Below are 22,477 nucleotides of genomic sequence, written 5' to 3' on the forward strand. Positions count from 1 at the left end.
CCTTTGCTTTGCCTCCTTCCTTCAGTGTGAGTGGCACCGTACACCAAGACCAACTGCCATTATATTGGAAAGGGTAAAGCTGCAGCCCGCTGTCTGTGTTACACAAACCCCCATGCAGGCTCCAGACTGGAGCTCTTCAATGGGAAGCATGAGCTTGGAAAGCAATGGAGCTGAAAGAGATGCAGGGCTGAGAGTGGGTGGTAAATTACAGATGGGTTTGAAGGATGAGGTGGCTGCAGAATAGAGGGGTGTAATTTGGGGCTGTGTATATGGTACAGAGCTGGGAGTAAGTCCTACTCTATCTGGATCTGGTATAGCTAGACCTTCTCTTTGGACAGTAACTCCTCGCTTAACATTATAGTTATGTTCCTGAAAAATGCGACTTTAAGCAAAATGATGTTCAGCGAATCCAATTTCCCCATAAGAATTAATGTAAATAGGAGGGATTAGGTTCCAGGAAAATTTTTTTCACCAGACAAAAGACTATATATATATATATACAGTATAAGTTTGAAACAATTTAATACTGTACACAGCAATGATGACTGTGAAGCTTGGTTGAGGTGGTGAAGTCAGAGGGGGGGATATTTCCCAGGGAATGCCTTGCAGCTGAATGATGAACTAGCACTCGGCTGAGCCCCCAAGGGTCAACTCGTTGTTAATGTAGCCTCACGCTCTACAAGGCAGAGAGATGCGCATTGCCCCTTTAAGTACGCTGACCGCACTCTAAGTACACTGCCTTTTTAAGTAGATCAGGAAGTTGAGACAGCAGCTGCTATCAGCAAGCTCTCTCCGTCCTGAGCCCCGTTGTGTCTCTCCCCACCCCCCATGGACAGCTGAACTGCCCGGCAATTAATAGCCTTCTGGGTGGCTGCCGCACAGGGAACTTTGGGGAGCGGGGAGCTGATGGGGGGATGCTGGCCCACCCTGGTTCCAAGCCCCCACCAGCTGGCTCCAACGGGCTGCTCTTTCTGCAAGCCGTGGACAAACCAGGTGGCTGCCAAACAACGTTATAAGGGAGCACTGTGCAACTTTAAATGAGCATGTTCCCTAATTGATCAGCAACGAAACAATGCTAATAACCAGGATGACTTTAAGTCAGGAGTTACTGTATTACAATAGCACATAGGGCCCCCAGGTGGGGGGGTATTGTGCTGTACAAATGTAGATAGTGAGAAATGGTCCCTTCCCCAAAGAGCTGACATGCTGAATGATGAGGCAGGCAAAGGGTGGGCACAGAGAGGCATAGTGTCTTGCCGGTGGTCACCCAATAGGACAGTAGCAGAGCTGATAACAAAATCCAGATCTCCCAAATCCCAATCCAGTGCCCTACTCCATAGCCCCAGCCATCTCTTCTGTTATGGCACCTCATTAACTGTACCTGAAAGGAATTTGGGCATAGCAAAGCGAAAGACAGAGGTGGCTGAATGAAATGACTTGTGAGGAAAGGTTGGAAGGGCTGAATACATATATCTTGGCTCAGAGATGGTGATTAAAGCCTTGATTCAGCAGCTCTTGTTCCCCTACATCGTCCATTGACTTCAGTCGGAGCACTCCTGTGAGTGAGACCTGCGAGGCTGGGCCCAGAGGGGATGATCATTGTCAGTGAATATTTGAAGGCTGCAAAGGTTGTAGAAGAATGGGAATCGCTGAGGTTGTTACAGGGGCATCTGACTGGAAGCAAAGGGATTAGGTTCAGGGGGAGGGATAGCTCAGTGGTTTGAGCTTTGGCCTGCTAAACCCAGGGTTGTGAGTTCAACCCTTGAGGGGGCCATTGGATATGGGGCAAAAATTGGGGACTGGTCCTGCTTTGAGCAGGGGGTTGGACTAGATGACCTCCTGAGGTCCCTTCCAACCCTGATATTCTATGATTCTAGGTTAGGAAAGGGAAAATGTAGGTGGAGTATCAAGGGAAAGCCCTTCTGGGGATGAGACATAAGCTGTGAAACAGTCTCCCTGGGGAGGGGGTGGAAACCTCATCACTTGAGAGACTTAAAACTAAATGCCCAAGAGGAAATGATCCTGCCTTGACACCCAGAGGAGAGGGAGAACCATCAATCAAAGGTGTTTATATGGCCCCTGTTGTCCCAAAGGGTATCAGAGCACCTCACCTAGTATTTCCCTTTGAACACCACTACGAGGTAGGACAGTGCCCTCAGCTTCAATTTGCAGATGGGCACCCCGGAACAGAAATTCTTAAGTGAGTCACCCGAGGAAGTTTGGTGGAGCAGGGACTTGAAGCCAAGTCTCCTAGGGTGGCAGGTAGCACTCCAACCACGGGACCATCCCTTCTCTAGTGGCTGGCTATCAGAGGGCTGCTTTCCCATCCAAAACATCACTGTTTCTATGGCTGAGCCTCATAGTTTGTGAGACACCTACAATATGGCGCGGAGCAGGGAAGAAGACACAGTCCATGCAGCAAGTAATTTACAACTTGACGTCAAAGTGACATGGACACACTCTCTTATTCAGAATTGAAATATCAGCTCCCGCCTCCGATTGGTCCGTGCTGCCAGTTGCTATTGCCCAGCTGTTGTCGCTGGCCTTATATTCAAATTGTAAGCTCTTTGGGGTAGGGGCTATAGAGCACAGTGGAGGGCTGAGTCAATGAGTAGGGCACCTAAGAGCTATGATAACAGAAATAATAACATACCTTACCTGTGGGAAACCCAGGGGAAGGTTAAATCTTAGGGCTATTGGGTTTAGAAGGGTGTTGTCTCCGTTTGCATCCTGATTTATTATAATCACTCACAAGGTAAAGGTCTGTGGGGCTTTGGCGGAGAAGCGACTGCCTGATTCTTCATGCAGCAGCCCATAAAGGGGGTGGCACTCACGCGGGAGGCTGCCCCAGCACTCCACACCCACAAACAGAGGGGGATGGGGCACCTGCATGGGAGTGGCCGCAGCTGATAGGGAAGAGACAGCCATGATGCTGCTGGGGATGCTGGATACTTCAATGGCCGCACTCGCTGCCCCTTCGAAAAGGTCCCCCCTCCAGGCACTGGGCACTAGCGCAGTGCCCAGGGAACGGTGCCCTGATTGCACACCTGCCTAACCTGTGGCAGCTTTGGGCTAAAGACTCTGGATTTCAGGTCTCCCCAAGGAGACTCCAGCTTTCTTGGCATTCAGGCAGGGCAGGGGCAGATGGGCTAAGGCTCCTGACTGACACCCAGGCAGCACCTGCCCTCCCCACAACTTTCCAGTGAGGTACCCAGCGGGAGGAACCCAGGGCAAGGTAAGAGAAGCAGCAGCATCAGGTAGAGCCTGCTCAGCCCAACCTAATCTGCTAGGATGGGGTAGCCCGGAGACAGGGAGCCTCAGCAAGAAGAGAGGATGGCTGGAATGGGGGGAGGAGAAAGGCCTGGACGCAGCAAGTAGAGGGCCTTGGTGCATTGCTGCGTGTGGGAGAGGGGAGGAGGTGCCTGGTGGGGCGGGGACTCTGCACCTGGGAGCCCGTTTCACGTTACACGCACATTGCTTTGTGCTGAGCCCAGAGACGCGGCTATACCTGGCCACACACCCAGTCAGCTGGCCTCCTGCTCCCCCAGCGTGCAGCCTGCCCCAAGCATGCGTGAGTCGGAGCCGCTCGGCACCAGTCAGGGAGAAGTCCTGCAGCTGTGCCTATGAACGCTGGCGCTGAGCCGACAAGGCTCAGCCACGGCGCGTTGCGGGGCGGCACGCTACAAGAACGCGGGTGTTGGACTCAAGAAGCTGAAGCGAAGGCCACTGCCCAGCGTGCTCTGGGGAGGGTGTGTTGCACTCATGCTTTTATGTTTATGAATACGGCTTGGGCTGTTGGCTCAGATTAATGCTTGGTTCCTTTTATTAAAGAAACTCTTTCTACCTCAGCCCCTGTGCTTGCGAGAGGGGAAGTATTGCCTCTTAGGGGTGCTCAGAGGGGAAAGTGAAATTTTCCCAGGTTAGTGGTGGGAGCCTGAGCCAGTTTTGGTTATATTGTTCCTGAGACAATGAACGTGGCCTTTCTTGCTGCCCACTCCCACTGGCAGAAGGGGTACACCGCAGGTTTCCACTTAAACCACTTTCATGTGACTGAAACATCCCCCTAATCCTGCTCCCCCCTGTAGCCCTGCCAAGCACAGCTGATACACCCTGGTGTTCCTTGCACTTGAACGGCCTGTCCTGAGACACGCTACTGCTGGGAAAGCCTCTGCCCCCAGACGCAGCTGCCTGCAACGAAGGGGTTAAGAGAAGTATATCTCCTCATTCCCCTCTCAAGCAGTGCGGGTAGGAGCCCCTTCTTTGTCCAGTAGGTATCAAACGCACAGGAACTATATTTAGCCCTGAGCTTCGCTCTGTTATGTAGAATTGCTTTTCTTTCATGGTCACAGATAAAAGGCCTTGCTCGGTATCCCCCCCCTCCCGCTGCGTGTGCAATTGCCTCAGGATTGTTTTTAATCGATGCCCAGAAAAAAAATGTTTTACCCTTGGCTCTGTGCTGACCTTTCCAACCCCAACACACAACACGGCGGTGTTTGTACAGTGCCTAGCGTAACGGGGGCTGGTCCACGGCTCCTAGACATTACCGCAATACAAATAATACCGCATCCGCATCCTCATCCCTAGCTGGCCCTTTCGTCAGTGAGTGGGGCTCGGACTGCTTTCCCGCTGGCTGTAAGCAATTAATGCAAAGCCTGGTTAAGGAGCGGCAGAAGCACCTTAAAAGTTGGGGGGGGGGACACCACAGGTGCCCAAACTGTGGCCCTGCCCCCGCACGCCATGCCGTCCCCCAGGCCCTGCCCCTGCACCACCCCTTCTCCCTGAGCCCCTGCCCTCCCACTGCCCGTTCCCCCTGAGGCCCTGCCCTCGCACCGCCCTTCCCTCCAAACCCCACTCCCCTCTGACCCCTCCTCCCATTGCTGACCCTCGTTAAAAGTGGGTCCCCCCGGTGCGGCACCCTGGCTTGAGTTTGAGACCCCTGGGAGGTGGCCCCTGGGAGAGGTTGGTAGTTTGCAGGAGGCCGGGAGAGAGGAGCATGGTGTGTAGGGGCTGAGGGAGCCAGGTACCACAGAGATGCGCAGGGGATGGACAGCAGAGAGGGTTCTAAACCAGGGGTGGGCAAACTACGGCCCGTGGGCCGGATCTGGCCCCTTAGGGCTTTGGATCTGGCCCACGGGATTGCCACCCCCATGGCACCGTGGGCCCCGGGCCACTCCCTCCACCAGTGCCCTGAGCCCCCTCCCGCACTCCGCACCCCCTCCTGCACCCCAACCCCCTTCCCTGAGCCCCCTCTGGCACTGTGCACCCCCTCCTGCACCGCTGCCCTGAGCCCCCTCTGGCACTGTGCACCCCCTCCTGCACCCCAACCCCCTTCCCTGAGCCCCCTCCCGCACTCCGCACCCCTCCCTGCACCGCTGCCCTGAGCCCTCTCCGGCACTGTGCACCCCTCCTGCACCCCAACCCCCTTCCCTGAGCCCCCTCCCGCACTCCGCACCCCTCCCTGCACCGCTGCCCTGAGCCCTCTCCGGCACTGAGCACCCCCTCCTGCACCCCAACCCCCTTCCCTGAGCCCCCTCCCGCACTCCGCACCCCTCCCTGCACCGCTGCCCTGAGCCCTCTCCGGCACTGAGCACCCCCTCCTGCACCCCAACCCCCTTCCCTGAGCCCCCTCCCGCACTCCGCACCCCTCCCTGCAGCACTGCCCTGAGCCCTCTCCGGCACTGTGCACCCCTCCTGCACCCCAACCCCCTTCCCTGAGCCCCCTCCCGCACTCCGCACCCCTCCCTGCACCGCTGCCCTGAGCCCCCTCCGGCACTGTGCACCCCTCCTGCACCCCAACCCCCTTCCCTGAGCCCCCTCCCGCACTCCGCACCCCTCCCTGCACCGCTGCCCTGAGCCCCCTCCGGCACTGTGCACCCCCTCCTGCACCCCAACCCCCTGTCCTGAGCCCCCTCATACACCCCTCACCTCTCCTCTGCCCCAACCCCTTGTCCTGAGCCCCTTCCTGCACACCACACCCCCTCCCACACCCCAACCCTATATTCATGGCCCTGCAAGCAATTTCCCCACCCAGATGTGGCCCTCAGGCCAAAAAGTTTGCCCACCCCGTTCTAAACCCAGCAATCACAGTGACTTGCTCTGGCCCCTTTAGGCCAACATTTTCAGATGCTCACACAGGCGCATGCTGCCATCTGAGTGGTTCGAGACAGCACCTCCAAGGTGATGGCTCCCCACGGCCAAGGTGCTGAAGTGGTGGGCAGTCCAAAGGGGTGATTTGATTTAGGAGCCTGGTCTAGAGGAGAGGTGGGACAAACTATAGTTCAGAACTGCAGTAATGTCACCCTCAAGAGAGTAAAAATCATCAGATTCTGCCAAATTCTGGCTCCCAAAATCATACAGTTTTTTTAAAAGATCATACTGTGGTTTTTGGCCTGTCTTGGTTTTTGAACTGCCCTGTCCATCGTGTGTGTGTGTGAAAGAGAGAATTAGTGTTGCCCACTGTCTACCTCTGCCCATCCCTTGCCCAGCAATTAATTCGGTCTCCAGTCAGTCCTGTCCCCCAGTTCCCACATCAGTGCTCCCCTCACAGCCCTCACCCAGCCCCCTCATCATTCTGCCCCACATCAGTTCTGTCCATCCCCCCACCCCACATCTGCCCAGTCCCCCCATCAGTTCAGCACCCCGAGCCCCCCATCAGGTGCACCCTTCCCAGCCTCACCTCTGGTCCTCCTGGGGTTCTTCACCCGACCCACACAGGCCTGAAGGGATTGCACTGGGGTCTCCTCTGCCCCTTCCAGGCTCAGGGAGCAGCTCCAGAAGCTTTTCATCCCCACCAGCCATTCCCAGGCTGGGTGCTGCAAGGGGTGAGGGGGGGAGATCAGGGTCACCATCCTGTCCCGATCGATCACAGGGGGGGAGCAGAAGTGGGGGGCAGAACAGCTGCTGGGCTCTCTAGCTGCCTCCTCCCCACCCCCCTCCATGAGAATGAATGGCTTTGGGAAGGGGGAGCAGGGAGAGAGAGCAACTGGGGCAGCTAACCAATCAGAGAGCTCCAACTGTCCCATGTCACTGGGAGACAAGACCCCAGACCCCAGCCCAAATCCCACCACCGGTGGCAGAAGTCGGCAGGGATGCACAAGGCACTGCCCCAGCTGGCCGGGCTTGTCCTGGTCCAGGCATCACTAAGCCAGGAAGCTGGGGGTCAGACGCAGCCCGTCAGTGGCTATGAGGCTTGCTGCTCACACTTAAAAAGCCGGGCGCTGGGCTAAGGCAGGCCCCCTTCTGGCACACTGGCAAGAGGCGTGGACAGACCAACAGCCCTTGAGAGCGGCAGAATTTCTCCTGGGGTTGGTGGGAGCAGCGTAGAGAGGAGACAGAGAGGCTGGAATGGGGTTGGGGCAGTGACAGGGGGAGGGGTGCATGTTCTGGGTTTTTGCGAGGAGTGGGCAGGTTGCAAGAGGCATCACCCAGGGGTTTCTTTGGCCCGATGGCAGGCAGCTCAGAGCTGCCCGATGGGGTGTCCTCGCTAACTCAGCCCTGGGTTGAGACTGTGGAGGTGCGTTCACCCACACAGGCACCAGGCGCTGCTAGCTCTAAAGCCCAGAGCTCATTTCACCAGCCGTGCTCCTCTGCCAGCCACCAGCGCTGTGTAGCCCACATGCATGGGGAATCACGCAGGAGAAGGGCTATGCCGCTCATCTTTTGTGTTAGGAGAGGAAGGCTGGTTCAGAGGTTAGAGTGCTAGCCTGGACTGGGGGACACCCAGTTTAGATAGTCTGGGGCAGAGCAGGAATTAGTTCATCTGAGGAACTTATATGGCCACCATCACCTCACAACCTTTAATGTATTTATCCACACACAGCCCCCTGCCCCATGAGGAAGGGCTGTGCTATTATCCCCTTTTTATGGGGGGAAACTGAGGCACAGAGCAATTACAGGACTTGCCCCAGGTCACACAGGGGCTCTGTGACAGAACAGGGAATCGAACCCAGATCTCCCAAGCCCCTAGCGAATGCCCCAACCACCAAGACCATCTTTCCTCTCCCTGTGTGACTGACAATAGGCCTGCCCTATCTCACAGACTGGGCGGGTGTGAGGATGAATACACTAAAGACTGAGAGGTGCTCAGACACTGAGGTGAGAAGGCCAGATATGTAACATAGATAGATCACACTGTTTGTTTACCGGGTGAGTTCAAAACCCTGCATCACTTTTGTAACAATAAATTCTGCTTACTATTTTTTCAGGAATAACTAAACTGAAGTGTAAAACAGAAAAGGGCCATTACACTGTGAACGTATCAATGTAACCAACGCCTGCGTATAGTCTATGTGGTCAGAAGCTCCAAAGGAGAAAGAGCTCTCTACTCCCTCTGTTGATGAAAAGGGGAAAGTGCTGCCATACAAAGCTTTATTTGCATAGGCTACCTACCCCCAACCCAGTTCCTCAAGTGACACATCTTTGGGAGCTCACCATAACTACACGTAAACCTGGATTGTAGGAGGTAGACGCCTCCCAGGCAGGCTGGGAGAGTGGACAGAGTTTTTACCTTGTAGTGAGGAATAGATTTCTAAGCAAGCAGGGCTTTGCTGATGGGTTCTAAGGTTCTTCACTCCCCTCCCATGGAAGCTTAGGTGAGAGATGTTGCAGACGGAGGACTTTGCTGCATGAACCAGCTATTGCAAAAGGCAGTAGCAGAACTAAATGGACTCCAGGGAGGTCCTGCCTACACAGCACCTCAATAAAACTGACTCATTAAACTGGGTTAAGTGTGGGGAGGACAGGTGAGAAGCTCCGTAGCTGCTGGAGACGGAGCTTCCAAGAGATGCTTGGCCTGGCTACGTGCTGAGCCAAACCAGGAGTGGGGCTTGGAGGGTGGGGGAGGTGGTCTGGTTCTTTCCTGAGGGATATTCTCAGTGGTGAATGGGAAGTTAAATGAGTACTGCCAAAGTTATTGGAAAGGGGGGTGGTATATTACTTTTTAATAATATTAAGTCCTGGCCTTTAGGGGTTCAGATCATTATCCCCCTTTTACAGATGGAGAACCTGAGGCACAAGGAAGAGAAGTGACTTGCCAGGGTCACCCAGCAGGCCAGTGGCTAATCCAGGAATAGAATCTCAGTTTCCTGAGTTCCAATCCATGCTCTATCCCATATAAAAAGACTGCATAATAGTAAAAGCTCCTATTCCACAAAGCACTTAAGCACGGCATTGGCTTTGCGATTTAATCTTTGACGTCAACGGGATTTAAGCGTGTGCTTAAGTGCTTTGCTGAACTCGGGCCAGAGGTATGCTAGCTTAGTTTTAGTATCTGTAACAGTCACTAATATTTCCCGGGGCGGGGAGAATTATTAGGCCAGTCATTATTAGAATTATTAGGCCAGTCAGCCTCACCTCAGTCCCTGGAAAAATCATGGAGCAGGTCCTCAAAGAATCAATCCTGAAGCACTTGCATGAGAGTAAAGTGATCAGGAACAGCCAGCATGGATTCACCAAGGGAAGGACATGCCTGACTAAACTAATCGCCTTTTATGATGAGATTACTGGTTCTGTGGATGAAGGGAAAGCAGTGGATGTATTGTTTCTAGACTTTAGCAAAGCTTTTGACACGGTCTCCCACAGTATTCTTGTCAGCAAGTTAAGGAAGTATGGGCTGGATGAATGCACTATAAGGTGGGTAGAAAGCTGGCTAGATTGTCGGGCTCAACGGGTAGTGATCAATGGCTCCATGTCTAGTTGGCAGTCGGTATCAAGTGGAGTGCCCCAAGGGTCGGTCCTGGGGCCGGTTTTGTTCAATATCTTCATAAATGATCTGGAGGATGGTGTGGATTGCACTCTCAGCAAATTTGCAGATGATACTAAACTGGGAGGAGTTTACGGGAGATACGCTGGAGGGGAGGGATAGGATACAGAAGGACCTAGACAAATTGGAGGATTGGGCCAAAAGAAATCTGATGAGGTTCAATAAGGATAAGTGCAGGGTCCTGCACTTAGGAGGGAAGAACCCAATGCACAGCTACAGACTAGGGACCGAATGGCTAGGCAGCAGTTCTGCGGAAAAGGACCTAGGGGTGACAGTGGACGAGAAGCTGGATATGAGTCAGCAGTGTGCCCTTGTTGCCAAGAAGGCCAATGGCATTTTGGGATGTATAAGTAGGGGCATAGCGAGCAGATCGAGGGACGTGATCGTTCCCCTCTATTCGACATTGGTGAGGCCTCATCTGGAGTACTGTGTCCACTTTTGGGCCCCACACTACAAGAAGGATGTGGATAAATTGGAGAGAGTCCAGCGAAGGGCAACAAAAATGATTAGGGGACTGGAACACATGAGTTATGAGGAGAGGCTGAGGGAGCTGGGATTGTTTAGCCTGCAGAAGAGAAAAATGAGAGGGGATTTGATAGCTGCTTTCAACTACCTGAAAGGGGGTTCCAAAGAGGATGGCTCTAGACTGTTCTCAATGGTAGCAGATGACAGAACGAGGAGTAATGGTCTCAAGTTGCAGTGGGGGAGGTTTAGATTGGATATTAGGAAAAACTTTTTCATTAGGAGGGTGGTGAAACACTGGAATCCGTTACCTAGGGAGGTGGTAGAATCTCCTTCCTTAGAGGTTTTTAAGGTCAGGCTTGACAAAGCCCTGGCTGGGATGATTTAACTGGGAATTGGTCCTGCTTCGAGCAGGGGGTTGGACTAGATGACCTTCTGGGGTCCCTTCCAACCCTGATATTCTATGATTCTATGATTCTATTGCCATAATGTTACTGTGTGTCAACATTCATTTTTGCTTCTTCTGATAAATCAGTCTGCAGCAGATTGTTACCACCCTTTGCTACTCCATCAAACACCATCGCATCTTGTGGTGGCAAGAACTTGAAGGCCCCAGTCTCCGCAGGAGTGTCACTGGTTCACTTTTAAAGGATTACACTGCTGTGAGCAATTCCTCAGCCAATGACAAAGCAATTTTAAAATAAAATAAAGACATGGGAACAACAGAATCAGTGTGGAATAAAGGAAACCATCTAAAGTACCCTTTCAAAAAAGAGCATCAATGTCATATAGGACTGGGGGGAAAAAGCCCTAGTGGACTCTGTGTTTCTGTACCTTAGATCTACAAATAATACCACAACCAAGTCGTCAAGCTTTGGAACTGGACCTTTTAAAGGATGAAATGTATACGAAGATATTTTAAGTGTCCTGTTTATTAATCCACAAAAATGGTTCTGTGCAATTGGAATCATGATAATTATTTAGAATGTCCCAGAGAGGCATATTTATCTCAGGAACTCAGACCTGCCTAATTTTTTCAATCTATCCCCCATTCACAAAGCTTAAAACTGATGGCTACATTTGTTATGATACCCAAAGAAAATAAGCAACTTCGTCCAAGTCAACAGGATAGTCTGTTAACAGGACTGGGGTCTTCTCAAACAGCTCCCCTTTGTAACTGCGCCATTTGCCGGCCGGGAGGTACACATCTCGCTCTTGCTTGCCCAGCTCCAGGACAGGGGCTACCATGAGGGTGTCCCCAATGAGGAACTGAGAGTCGATCTTGTGAGCGAATTCATCCCTGGGAGAAATCCACCAGATGGGCCGTATGATGGGGTCTCCCGTGTCGGTGACCTTCCCAGCCAGCTCCAACAGGAGAGGGGCAACCAGGGACTCATGCAGCTCTGTGAACTTCTGTGCAATCTCAATCACTGCCTTGTCGTAGAGCCAGGGGGGTATGGAAAACTGCATGGAGGGCATGAAGGTTGACAACTCCAGCCAGCGGATGTACAGCTCCTGGTCCGGGATTTCAACAGCACCTTCCGTCTTGTTTGGCAGAAAGTTTCCTCCAATCATGTCTGGTAGTATGAAAGGGTACCCCAGCATGCTAATGGTGAGCACGGTAGGGATCAAGGACTTGAGGCCAAGCTCATATCCCCAAACCGAGTCGCGGTCGATGATGCGGAAGAAGCACGAGATGTTTTGGGACTGGTAGCCGACCCTGACTTCGGCGAGCTCGTAGAACGGAATGGCCATTTCCGTGTACCGTCTGGACCAGATGCTGGGATCCGACAAGGGCCTGAAGGTGCTGAACTGCTTTGGAAGGTAGCTTACCTCACCAGCGTCAAATTTAAAGGACGCTATGCCGTACTTTGACCGCAGTTGTTTCAGGTGGCTCTGAAACCACTCCCTGGCTGTGGGATTGGTAAAATCCAAAATGGCCCCTATGCCGTTCCACCACTTCACCATCGCGGGGAGTTTCCCTGTCGGCTCCTTGATAAAGAGCTGCTGCTCTATCCCCACTCCAAAATTGGAGGAATTGTAGTTTATAAAGGGATGCGTCCACAGGGTAACTTTAAATCCCTCTTCTTTCAGCGTTTTGAACATTTCTGTCACATTAGGGAACTTTACCGGATCAAAGTCAAAATCGCCATACGTCTGGGTGTACATGTCATCAATTTCAATATGGCTGCAATTAAACCGGAACTTTTTAATCTTTTCTGCAAAATCTAGAAGTTTATCCTGGTCAATATGATTTTTGTAGAGAGCCCATGTAGACCAGATGGGGTACCGGAAGGCGTTTTCTGATGGGATCTTCGAAGGCTTGTTGAAGTACCTGCGCACCATGTATTTGTGAATGGAGGTCACATCCGAGCCCACGCAGACACGGTAGCTTAGCTCCGGGAAAGGCTGCTGCCCAAGGGGCGGTTTGTAGGGAGAATCCTTATACCTGGCCTGAAAGAAGAGCGACCGTTCACTGGCGTTAAACCCCAGGTGGAAGGGCACCGAGTTCTTGATCTTTATAGCCACCGCTTTCGAGGACAGCCAGTACCTTTCCAAGATGCCTCCAAAGCTGCCCCTGAAGGAATACACGTCGCTCGTCACAAAGGGCATGGGCTCCTGGTACCCTGGGAGTCTGATTGGCCAGTGCTGGATGCTCATTTCACAGCCCCCGTACCAGTGAGCGTCCTCCCAAAACATGGTGTGCTCGACCACCGTGTCTACCACAAACTCCTCCCAGTGGACGTGGTAGCACATCACCGTGTCCTTGGGCTTGACTGTCTGAATGAAGAAATTCAGCTTCCCTCTATCCGACCTGGTGCATGTTAAAATCTCCCCTTCTTTCGAGCAGGACTCCAGATCGAGGGTGCCCGACTGAAAGGCCAGTCTGAAGACCACCTCCCCGTTGTGGTTTTTGATGATGAACCCATCTTTCCTCAGGTCCATCAATTCCGTCTTTAGCCGCTCCGCCTTCCTGAGAGACGCCGTGTAGTAGCACCAAGCCACCACCGCCGCAATGAACAAGATGAGCCCGATGACTATTGCACCGATCATTGGCTTCAGCTCCTTGGACGGCTTCGGCTTCACTGGGGTGAAGCTGTCAGGCAGGCGTGTTCCCATGGCATTCCCCTTTTCAGAGCTCCTGCTCTTTCTTAAACGATGAAAGGGCTGATTTTCCATGAGCCCCTAAAGCCCTTGTGGCCAGGAGCTTTGTTTCTTACTGTGTTGTTCTTCTCTGGTTCATCAAGGAGAAATACGAACAGGAGAACCAGTCAGTCATAGTGTCCTCTCCAAACCCATTCAGTCCTCCAGCACTGATCCCTGACACAGCACAGGGGTGAAATGTTAGAAATATCAACTAAATGAATCCAGCTAATGGACCAAATCATCCCTCTTGTAGCTCTGGTGAAGACTCCCTCTGCTTTCACTTGCAGTTCTGCTCCAGTCTGGTACATTCTGTTCACTGGCAGCTGAGCGAGGGTTATTATAATACCATGCTCTCAGACATGGGTATGCCAAGGTTCCCATGAGCTCTTGGCTGCAATGTGGCTCAGCTCAGCCAAGCTGGGAGGAGGGGATGAGACAAAGCTAGAGCACTGGGGAGAAGCGGACAGGGCTCTGCGGAGAAACAAGGGCAATTAGCAGAGAATGCAGGCTCGCAGCTCCGCAATGATCTCTGGCTTCTTGTCTTTTGGTCAAGTAGATTCCTGGATGCATTTTCCCCACCCTGCCCGTATCTCTCTGCCCTCATGCTGCAGTTAATGTGAGCATGCTGGCAGCTAGGCATCCACTTCCCTGGCTCAGTTACAAAGAAGTGATGTCTCATTTCTGAGGGGACCTGGTAATCACAGCCGTCTAATGGCATGGAGGTTAATTGTCTGTCTGCACATCACTCCCTGAATGCCATTAAGCTGCTAAAATAGGAAGGAGCAAGCTCCCGCAAGAGAGCTATTTATAGCCTCACCATGTAGGCCCTGATTCAGCAAAGCACTTAAAGCAGGTTGGTTGTAGGACATGAACAGGTCAGGTCCATCAGCCTGAGGGTTCACAGAGGGCAGATTCAGTTTGCTGATTGGCTGAATTGCAGGTGGGGCCGGCACGGTCAGCCCCGTAGGCATCGAGTGGCGTATGGCTCTGTCAGCGCCGGAGGGTGTCTCCTTCTCCGTCAGCGCCGGAGGCAGGTCTCCGCTCGTTCACACTAGCACAGATCCACCCGCTGCAGGGGAGTGGCTCCCGGTTTACATCAGGGTAAGTGAGAAAAGGTTCATTGTCACTGCGGTCGAGGGGAGAGTGCGTCCCCCTGTCAGTGGAAAGAGGGTTTGGCAGAAACCTCGAAGGAGAGCAGTGTGGGAGGGAAGATTTCTGGGGAAAGCGTACTTGGGGTTTTAACTGGGATTGCCATAATAGAAGGAACGTGTTCATCATCGAAATGTCGGGCTGGAAGGGCCCTCGAGAGGTCATCTAGTCCTGCCCCCTGCACTGAGACAGGATCAAGTAAACCTAGACCAGTGGTTCTCAATCTTTTTGGGCTCAGGACCCATTTGTCAATGTTTATGGCCTTTCACAACCCAGTAACTAGTCTGGCGGTGGAAGCCCTTGGGTGGTTTTGGTCGGATCCTCTCTCCTGCGGGAGTTGATCCTGCACGTCACTCACCCCACAGTGGCAGCTTCTGCAGCTTCTGTGCTGTGGGGCTGGCTGGGCTTGGCTCTCCGCTCCGGGTGTTGCAACCTCCGGGTTTGCAGCACCGCTCAGGTTTGGCCACACACGCCCTGACTGGACCACATTTTGTGAGTGGAGTTGTGACCTGGCTCACGAGGTTGCAGGGCCACTCACTCAAATTTGGCCTACTCAGACTCTCGTCGTCATGACACCTGGGCTCAACCTGAGTGGCGCTGGGACCCCAGAGGTTGCAGTACCTGGATCAGGGAGGCGAGCCCAGCCACCCCATGCAACAGGAGCCGCAGGAGCTGCCATGCCACCCTTTGAACCATTCTGGCGACCCAATTTTGGGTCCCGATCCATAGGCTGAGAAACCCTGGCCTAGACCATCCCTGACAGGGGTTTGTCCAACTAGCTCTTAAAAACCTCCAATGATGGAGATTCCACAACCTCCCTTGGAAGCCTGTTCCAGAGTGCAGCTACCCTTAGAGTTAGAAAGATTTCCTAATATCTAACCTACATCTCCCTTGCTGCACATTAAGCCCATTCCTTCTTGTCCTGCCTTCTGTGGACACGGAGAACAACTGATCTCTTTATAACAGCCCTCAACATATTTGAAGACTGTGAGGTATCCTCTCACTGTTCTTAAGACTAAACATGATACCCAAGCCCAGACGTCTACACTGTCGAGCCCCTTAGCTCGAGCCCTGCAAGCCCAAGTCAACTGGCACGGGCCAGCCGCGGGTGTCTAATTGCAGTGTAGACATAATGAAGCACAGAGAAGGGAAGGGACTTAGCAAAGGACACCTGGCTGGTCACTGCACTGCAGGTCAGCTAGGAATAGACTCCAGGTTTCCTAAATCCCAGTCCAGTGCTCTGACCACCAAACCACACCCTTACTTTGCTCTGGTGAAATCATCTCAGTCAGGTGAGAGGATCCGTGAAATCAGTGGGGTTTAGGAACCTAAACACCTTTGAGGATATGGGCCTAAGTGGTTAACTTTCACTGATCTGTGTAAAAACTGATGAGTTTTAGAAATCAAATCTATCTTATTGCCTTTTAAATGTTTTGTCAAATTTATTGATAAAGGAACAAAACAAAACAAGACTTCCAAAGAGACCTACCAACGCAGCTTGCGAAGGTCTGGTTAAGAAGCAAGTCCTCAGAAACATCTTGTGGGTGATGGTGGGAAAAGGCAATAAGCTTGACCATCAAGCTACGCAACAAGTGTCTCAAAGTGTTTTTCCATCTTTCTTAATGACATCAGACTCCCAACAGAGTAATGCTAAGCGGCTTGAAGGTCCATTAAAAATGCCATCAATCGGTCATTTCACTATCCATCAGATCAGCTTCCCAGTGACCTAAACGATGTGCTGTGGTTTTAATAAGATCTTTTTTAAATTTTTTCTGTTCACCTTTTTTTTTTAATGCACTTTCCTCCCATTTTCGGTGGCAAAGTGGAAAAGGGATGAGAAATGGGAAGTGGGGAAAGGGGGGAAAGAAAAAGGGGGGGGAAATGAAGAATTTCAAAACTAGTTTTCAATAAAACTTTGAGTGAAAACTTGTCCCCCTTTCAAAACCTGCAGAACAAATGTTTCACAATTTCCAATTATATTTTTTCCCTTCCACTTTTGAATCATCTCTTTTCACACCCCAGCCTTACAGTGGCCTCCCTCCTGGTGGGGGCAGGGGGCAAGGCACAGGATCCTTGGGGCAGCAGGCCCCATACTCCCAGGGGCACAATGTCACAGAAGCGCCTGCTGCATGAGGCTCCACACTGCCCCCTGCAGTTCTCAGTGAGTAGCACAATTTAGTTATCAAGGCGATGGTGGGAGCTGAATCGGGAGAGGTTCTCGAACCAGCAGCAGGATCTCTTGGAAAAGGAGGAAGGTGGGAAGCAAGAGGGAGTAGTGGGGAGGGGAGTAGCGACAAAGAGACAATGTGCCTGATTTGCCAGGTGCAGCTTCATTGATGTGAATGGAGTCACTGGTTCTCCTGATTTGCACCAGTGCACATGGAATCAGAATCAGACCCAAGGTGCATGAAGGAGCCCTGGGCAGGTCCCAAGCTGGAAATGTCACAGCTTACATCTGTACTGTGGGTCTGCCTAGCGCCATCCTCCACCCTCAATCCTGATTTCTCCTGAGTGGTCTTTGTTTCTTAGGGCTGGCATTGGAAAGAGCAGCCTCCACCCTGGGAGTTTGCAATTTGCCCTATTTCTGTGTCCTTGAAACCTTCCGAAAGGCTTTCCGTGCCAGCAGGGAAGGGGGGGCGGGGCAGCTGCTGGAGAGCTCTGCTGGGGACAGCAAATGGACCCATCCCTCTCCAATCCTGACAGCGCTAACCATGGCATATGACAGCCCAGACAATCTCCCCGCAGCAGCTGTGCCCATCTGTCAGCGGGGATCCGGACGCCAGCTCTCTCCAAGCTGCTGCTGTCCTGGTGTCATGGGTGGGATGTCTCGGTTGGCTGCAGTTTCCTGTAGCAGCTGCTGGAATCCATCCTCCAGTTCCAGGGCAGTAGAGGAAGAAGGGGAGAAGGAGAGATGCCGAAGCTCAGAGCACAGACTTGGCACCTTTTGAACCAACAGGCTTGGACAGCAGCAGGACCAACTACACATGCTCCCTTCCATTCAACATCCCAAAGGACCTTGCAAACATTAACCAGTTAAAGAATGGCGATGGTGAGAGGCCACTGGTTCCAATCCAACCCCGGCTGACAGTGACCAAACAGACGGTTGCTCTGATGGCTACTTGGTGCAAGTGAAATAAGTTTGGTGGGTCATAGTCTGCCTCCCAGTCGGGAGGTGTCCAAAGCAACAAACCCTTCCTTCTGGGATCACAGTCTGGGCTGATCTTTCAGACTTCTTCATAACCAGATTAGATACAGAGCACTGACCGGATAGATGGAAACACTCCACTAGGAGGTGCTATAGATGGCTATAAGAAAACTATTGGTCTGTTGGACTCTATAACAATTAATTTACCATTTATTAAAACAGCTATTAATAATTTATTAGCCATTTATCAACTAGTGCTAGATGGAACTTTAATGTAAAGTATAGCCAAAAGCATATACACTTTTCCACATCAGCCTGGCAAATCAGGTAGCTATGGCTGGCACGTAACTTCATGTTATGGGATTTATTATTGAAAGGATTTGGAAGCATGTTTCTTCACCAGTCTCTTTCCTGTGTGTATAGCTGACATGATAAAATAAGTATCACTGATCACTAGGGATGGGGGGAAAGCCAAGTTTATCCCAAGGGATGCTGCCAGGCTACAAAGACCGCTTCACATGCGCTTCACATGAGCAAGAGATAAATCATAGGGTGGATACAGAGGGTGCAGAGACATTCTCAAGGACTCTCTATGTTCTATAAGGATAGAGAACAAGGACACCTGCCTCCCTGTTAATAACAATACGCAGCACTTATGGAGCGCTCTGCAATTTCAAAGCAGTGTGTGAGCATTAACTAACCATTCCCCGCAGTGTCCCCATGCAGCTACTAAGTAGCAGGGTTGTCTTCAACGGAGCTGTGCCCCTTCCTACCAGAACGCTGTGAGATTTCTTGTTCCTCTCAGACCTTTCCAAGAAAACTCAGTGCTCGAAGGATGTGCCTGATCAACGGCACTAGAGATTCATACCTGTGTCCGTCCAGAACAGGGATAACAGGGGCAGTAGCAATGCCTGCTTCCACTACCTCCCTACCAATGTGCTTCACTGCTGTCTTACAGTGATTGCTGCTATACCCAGATGGGAAATGGGAAATCAGGCTCCCTGGACGGGCTGTCCTTGGCCTCTCTGCCCAGACTCTCAGCCAGGTGCAATTTGCCACGTTGTGATGTGGATACTTAGACTGAAACCACCAGCTCGGTTCACAGAGAACACTTAACAGCCATCAGCTGGATGTGACTTTTGGTCCTGATCCCTACAGACCTAGGTTGGATTTGATCTGGCATCCTAGAGTGGGAAGGCTTGATATCCCTTTATCAAGCCCCTGAGTCCTCCAAATGCCCTTCAACCATTGCTTTTTGGGAACAGAACTTTCTTCCCAATCCAAAACCTGCTTCACAAGGAACTGCAAAACCAACATCTTCCCCCAGTTCTGGCCACTGCTGCAAATGGTCCAGACTGACTTTTAACATCTCACCTGAATGATGGCACTTCCGGCAGCACTGCATCTCCTAATACCAATCTCAGCTACTGCTGGGGTGCGTCGAGGGTAGACCACCCCCTGCCGGCTGAATCACTGACATCCCTTCCCGACGCACAGCACTGTCTAGAAGCAAGTGGCAGAGAGGAAAAAGCATCACTGGCTGATTGACCAGCACAACTTCCAGCAGCCCAGTGCCCTAGCTACTAAAGTGGAAGAGTGAGCAGTGCTGGGCTGCAAGAGATCCCGGCCCTCATCAAAGCAGCACTTGAGTTGCATCTGGATGGAGGGCTCACTGCAAAATCAGCTGAGTGAGTTTTTGGCTGGGCTGCAGGGCGGTCGTTGCTCTAATCATGTTTTAACTGGTGTCCATCACCCCAGCTCAGAACACCCCATATATTCTTTGCCATCAAGGATCTGGGAGGCTGAGATGGCTGGTCCTTTGAAGATCTCATGAAAAGATGAAGAGCCGAAATAAACCAGCTTCACAGCACAAAAGAAGAAAGGAAGGGAGTTTCAGGCCCCAGCAGACATTGTGTCATACTGGTTGGAAGAAAAGCAGACCATAAAAAACAAACAAACAAACAAACAGGCTCTTTTAAGGTCAGGCTTGACAAAGCCCTGGCTGGGATGATTTAACTGGGAATTGGTCCTGCTTCGAGCAGGGGGTTGGACTAGATGACCTTCTGGGGTCCCTTCCAACCCTGATATTCTATGATTCTATGATTCTTCATTCAGGCAGCTTTGAATTCAGGTCAGCAGTCTGGGCTCCCGCCATAATGAGAAATAAGGTCAGGAAGCAAAATGGATCTGATCTGTGTTGTCAGTCAGCTGGCAACTTACTCCAGGGGGGAATTCTGCACCAAAAAATTAAAAATTCTGCACCAAAAACTTAAAAATTATGTGCACAATATTTTAAAATTCTGCGTATTTTTTGTCAAAATAATGCAATATAATCCAGCTAGTTTCAATGATTTTGGTAATTTATTTAAACTACAATATAATGGATGGAGAATGGGAGTGGGGCGCATTGGAGGAAATCACCAAACCCCCTCTGTCTAATAGTAATGTAGCTAGTATTGACCCTTTACTTCTAGTTATTAGTGAGCAAATATATGTAGCTATATGTTCAGTGTTAAATCATAGGCAACTGAACAGCAAGTGCCGGCTGGGGACTCAAACTCACAATTTTATACTGGCTACTGACCGTCTCCGAAAAGGTCAGCAGTAAACAGTTCATGGAGCACATTTTGATAGGAAATGTTTTCAGTTCAAAAATTTAGACCAGTTCTAATCACTAAAGCAGCATAAGCAGTTTATAAGGCCATACTGTTCTTTATAATAAGGCTCCTTTACACCACTCTGGCAATGTAAAGGAGCCTTAACCCATCACCCCATAAGGCCCAGCGTCGGGCAGAAGAGGCTGTCTTTTACCAAGAGCGCATGTTTTAGAAATCGTGGAAACATGGACTCCTTCACCACCTCCGTGAGAACTTCAGACTTTGTTTTAGCCCCGAAGGCCTTTGGACTTGTGTGGAGAAAGCACTACATCAGCGAGAGTTCTGAGGAGGCCTTTGGCCCAGCCGTTGATGGACACACCGGAAACCAACCCCGAAACCCAGCTGCTTGTGAGGCACCGCGATGAGCGTGATGGCTTCTTGTTGTCCACCCCCCAAGAGGTGGAAGGTGATCATGGCTTGGGGGAGTTATGGGCGGACAACGTGAACGAAAAAGACATGGCTCAGGTAAATGAATGTTTAAGAAGTGACAGTCGGGGTGGGGATGTGTAATGGGGAGAGGGAGAGGAGGGGATAGGAACCAGGGATTGTGTAAATCAAAAACCAAGCAGTGGGGTGCTTACGCTGTATAAGGGCCCTACCGTCAATCAAACCCTAACCCCGCCCCTTGACCTCTTAGCCCCGCCCCTTGACCTCTTAGCCCCACTCACCGGAAGTCCCACCCACCATGGGTTATTACTTCCGGGGTCAAGGCTGCCACACGACCGGAAGCAAGCTGTGTCATATGACACCCACCCCACCCCTTGACCCCACCCCTTGACCTCTGCCCCCCTTCACCGGAACTCCCGCCCCATGGGGTATTACTTCCAGGGTCAAGGCTGCCATGTGACCGGAAGCAAGGTATGTCATCTGACCCCCCCTAATAACTCCACCCACTGCCCTCTACCAATCAGGATGGGTTTCGCCCTGTTGGACTTCCCCCAAGAGGAGCTTTGACTAATCAGGGTGAGTTCTGGGGCGGGGTGTCCTCTCCGGAAGTGGGCCTTGTGACCCCTCTAACAACTCCTCTCCCCCCCGCCCTCTACCAATCAGGATGGGTTTTGCCCCTGTAGGACTGCCCCGAGAAGAGCTTTGACCAATCAGGGTGAGTTCTGGGGTTAGGGTGTCCTCTCTGGAAGTGGGTCTTGTGACTCCTCTAACAACTCCTCCCCCCACCCGCTACCAATCAGGAGGGGTTTTGTTCTGATAGGACCAAGAGGAGATTTGACCAATTAGGATGAGTTCCGGGGGCGGGGTGACCCGTCCGGAAATGATTCGTGTGACCCCTCTAACAACTCCTCCCACCAACCTCTACCAATCAGGCCACCCCAAGAGCAGATTTGACCAAAATAGGGCAGGTTCTGGTATGGGGTGAACCGCTCAGAAGAGGGGCGTATGACCCCTCTGCCAATCAGAGCGCAGCACCATCACCCCATAAGGCCCAGCGTTGGGCAGAAGAGGCTGTCTTTTACCAAGAGCGCATGTTTTAGAAATCGTGGAAACATGGACTCCTTCACCACCCCCGTGAGAACTTCAGACTTTGTTTTAGCCCGGAAGGCCTTTGGACTTGTGTGGAGAAAGCACTACATCAGCGAGAGTTCTGAGGAGGCCTTTGGCCCAGCCGTTGATGGACACACCGGAAACCAACCCCGAAACCCAGCTGCTTGTGAGGCACCGCGATGAGCGTGATGGCTTCTTGTTGTCCACCCCCCAAGAGGTGGAAGGTGATCATGGCTTGGGGGAGTTATGGGCGGACAACGTGAACGAAAAAGACATGGCTCAGGTAAATGAATGTTTAAGAAGTGACAGTCGGGGTGGGGATGTGTAATGGGGAGAGGGAGAGGAGGGGATAGGAACCAGGGATTGTGCAAATCAAAAACCAAGCAGTGGGGTGCTTACGCTGTTTCTTTTTTTGAAAAAATCTCTTGACAGCTCGATGATGCCTTTCTGGAGGCCTTTGAGAACTTACACATCAGTAGCCCTGTGGGAGTAAATGTATCATGCATCAGCTGTTTTTGCTCATGTCTGAGACACAGATCTCAAGAGGAAAAGGACAAAATGGAAGAATGAACCAGCACAGACACCCTCATGTTAGGAGTCATGGCGTCCATTTTTACAGGCGGTTGTAAAAGGTTGTGTTAAACCAGGTGATTAATAAAA

At 51.7% G+C, this 22,477-nt stretch overlaps 1 protein-coding gene across 1 annotated transcript; it reads right to left on the reverse strand.

The window, feature by feature from the left end:
* Positions 1–11,152: 11,152 nt before the first annotated feature.
* LOC140912002 (myogenesis-regulating glycosidase) lies at positions 11,153–13,402 on the reverse strand. Its single transcript, XM_073346154.1, has one exon. The coding sequence runs from the start codon at positions 13,400–13,402 to the stop codon at positions 11,306–11,308; it is 2,097 nt and encodes a 698-aa protein (XP_073202255.1). The 3' UTR covers positions 11,153–11,305.
* Positions 13,403–22,477: the final 9,075 nt, after the last annotated feature.

This window comes from Lepidochelys kempii, chromosome 5, assembly GCF_965140285.1.
Source record: "Lepidochelys kempii isolate rLepKem1 chromosome 5, rLepKem1.hap1, whole genome shotgun sequence".
NCBI lineage: Eukaryota > Metazoa > Chordata > Testudines > Cheloniidae > Lepidochelys > Lepidochelys kempii.

Excerpts from the sequence above, each read along its gene's own strand:
- LOC140912002 (XM_073346154.1), bottom strand. The coding sequence starts at position 13,402 with ATGGAAAATCAGCCCTTTCATCGTTTAAGAAAGAGCAGGAGCTCTGAA.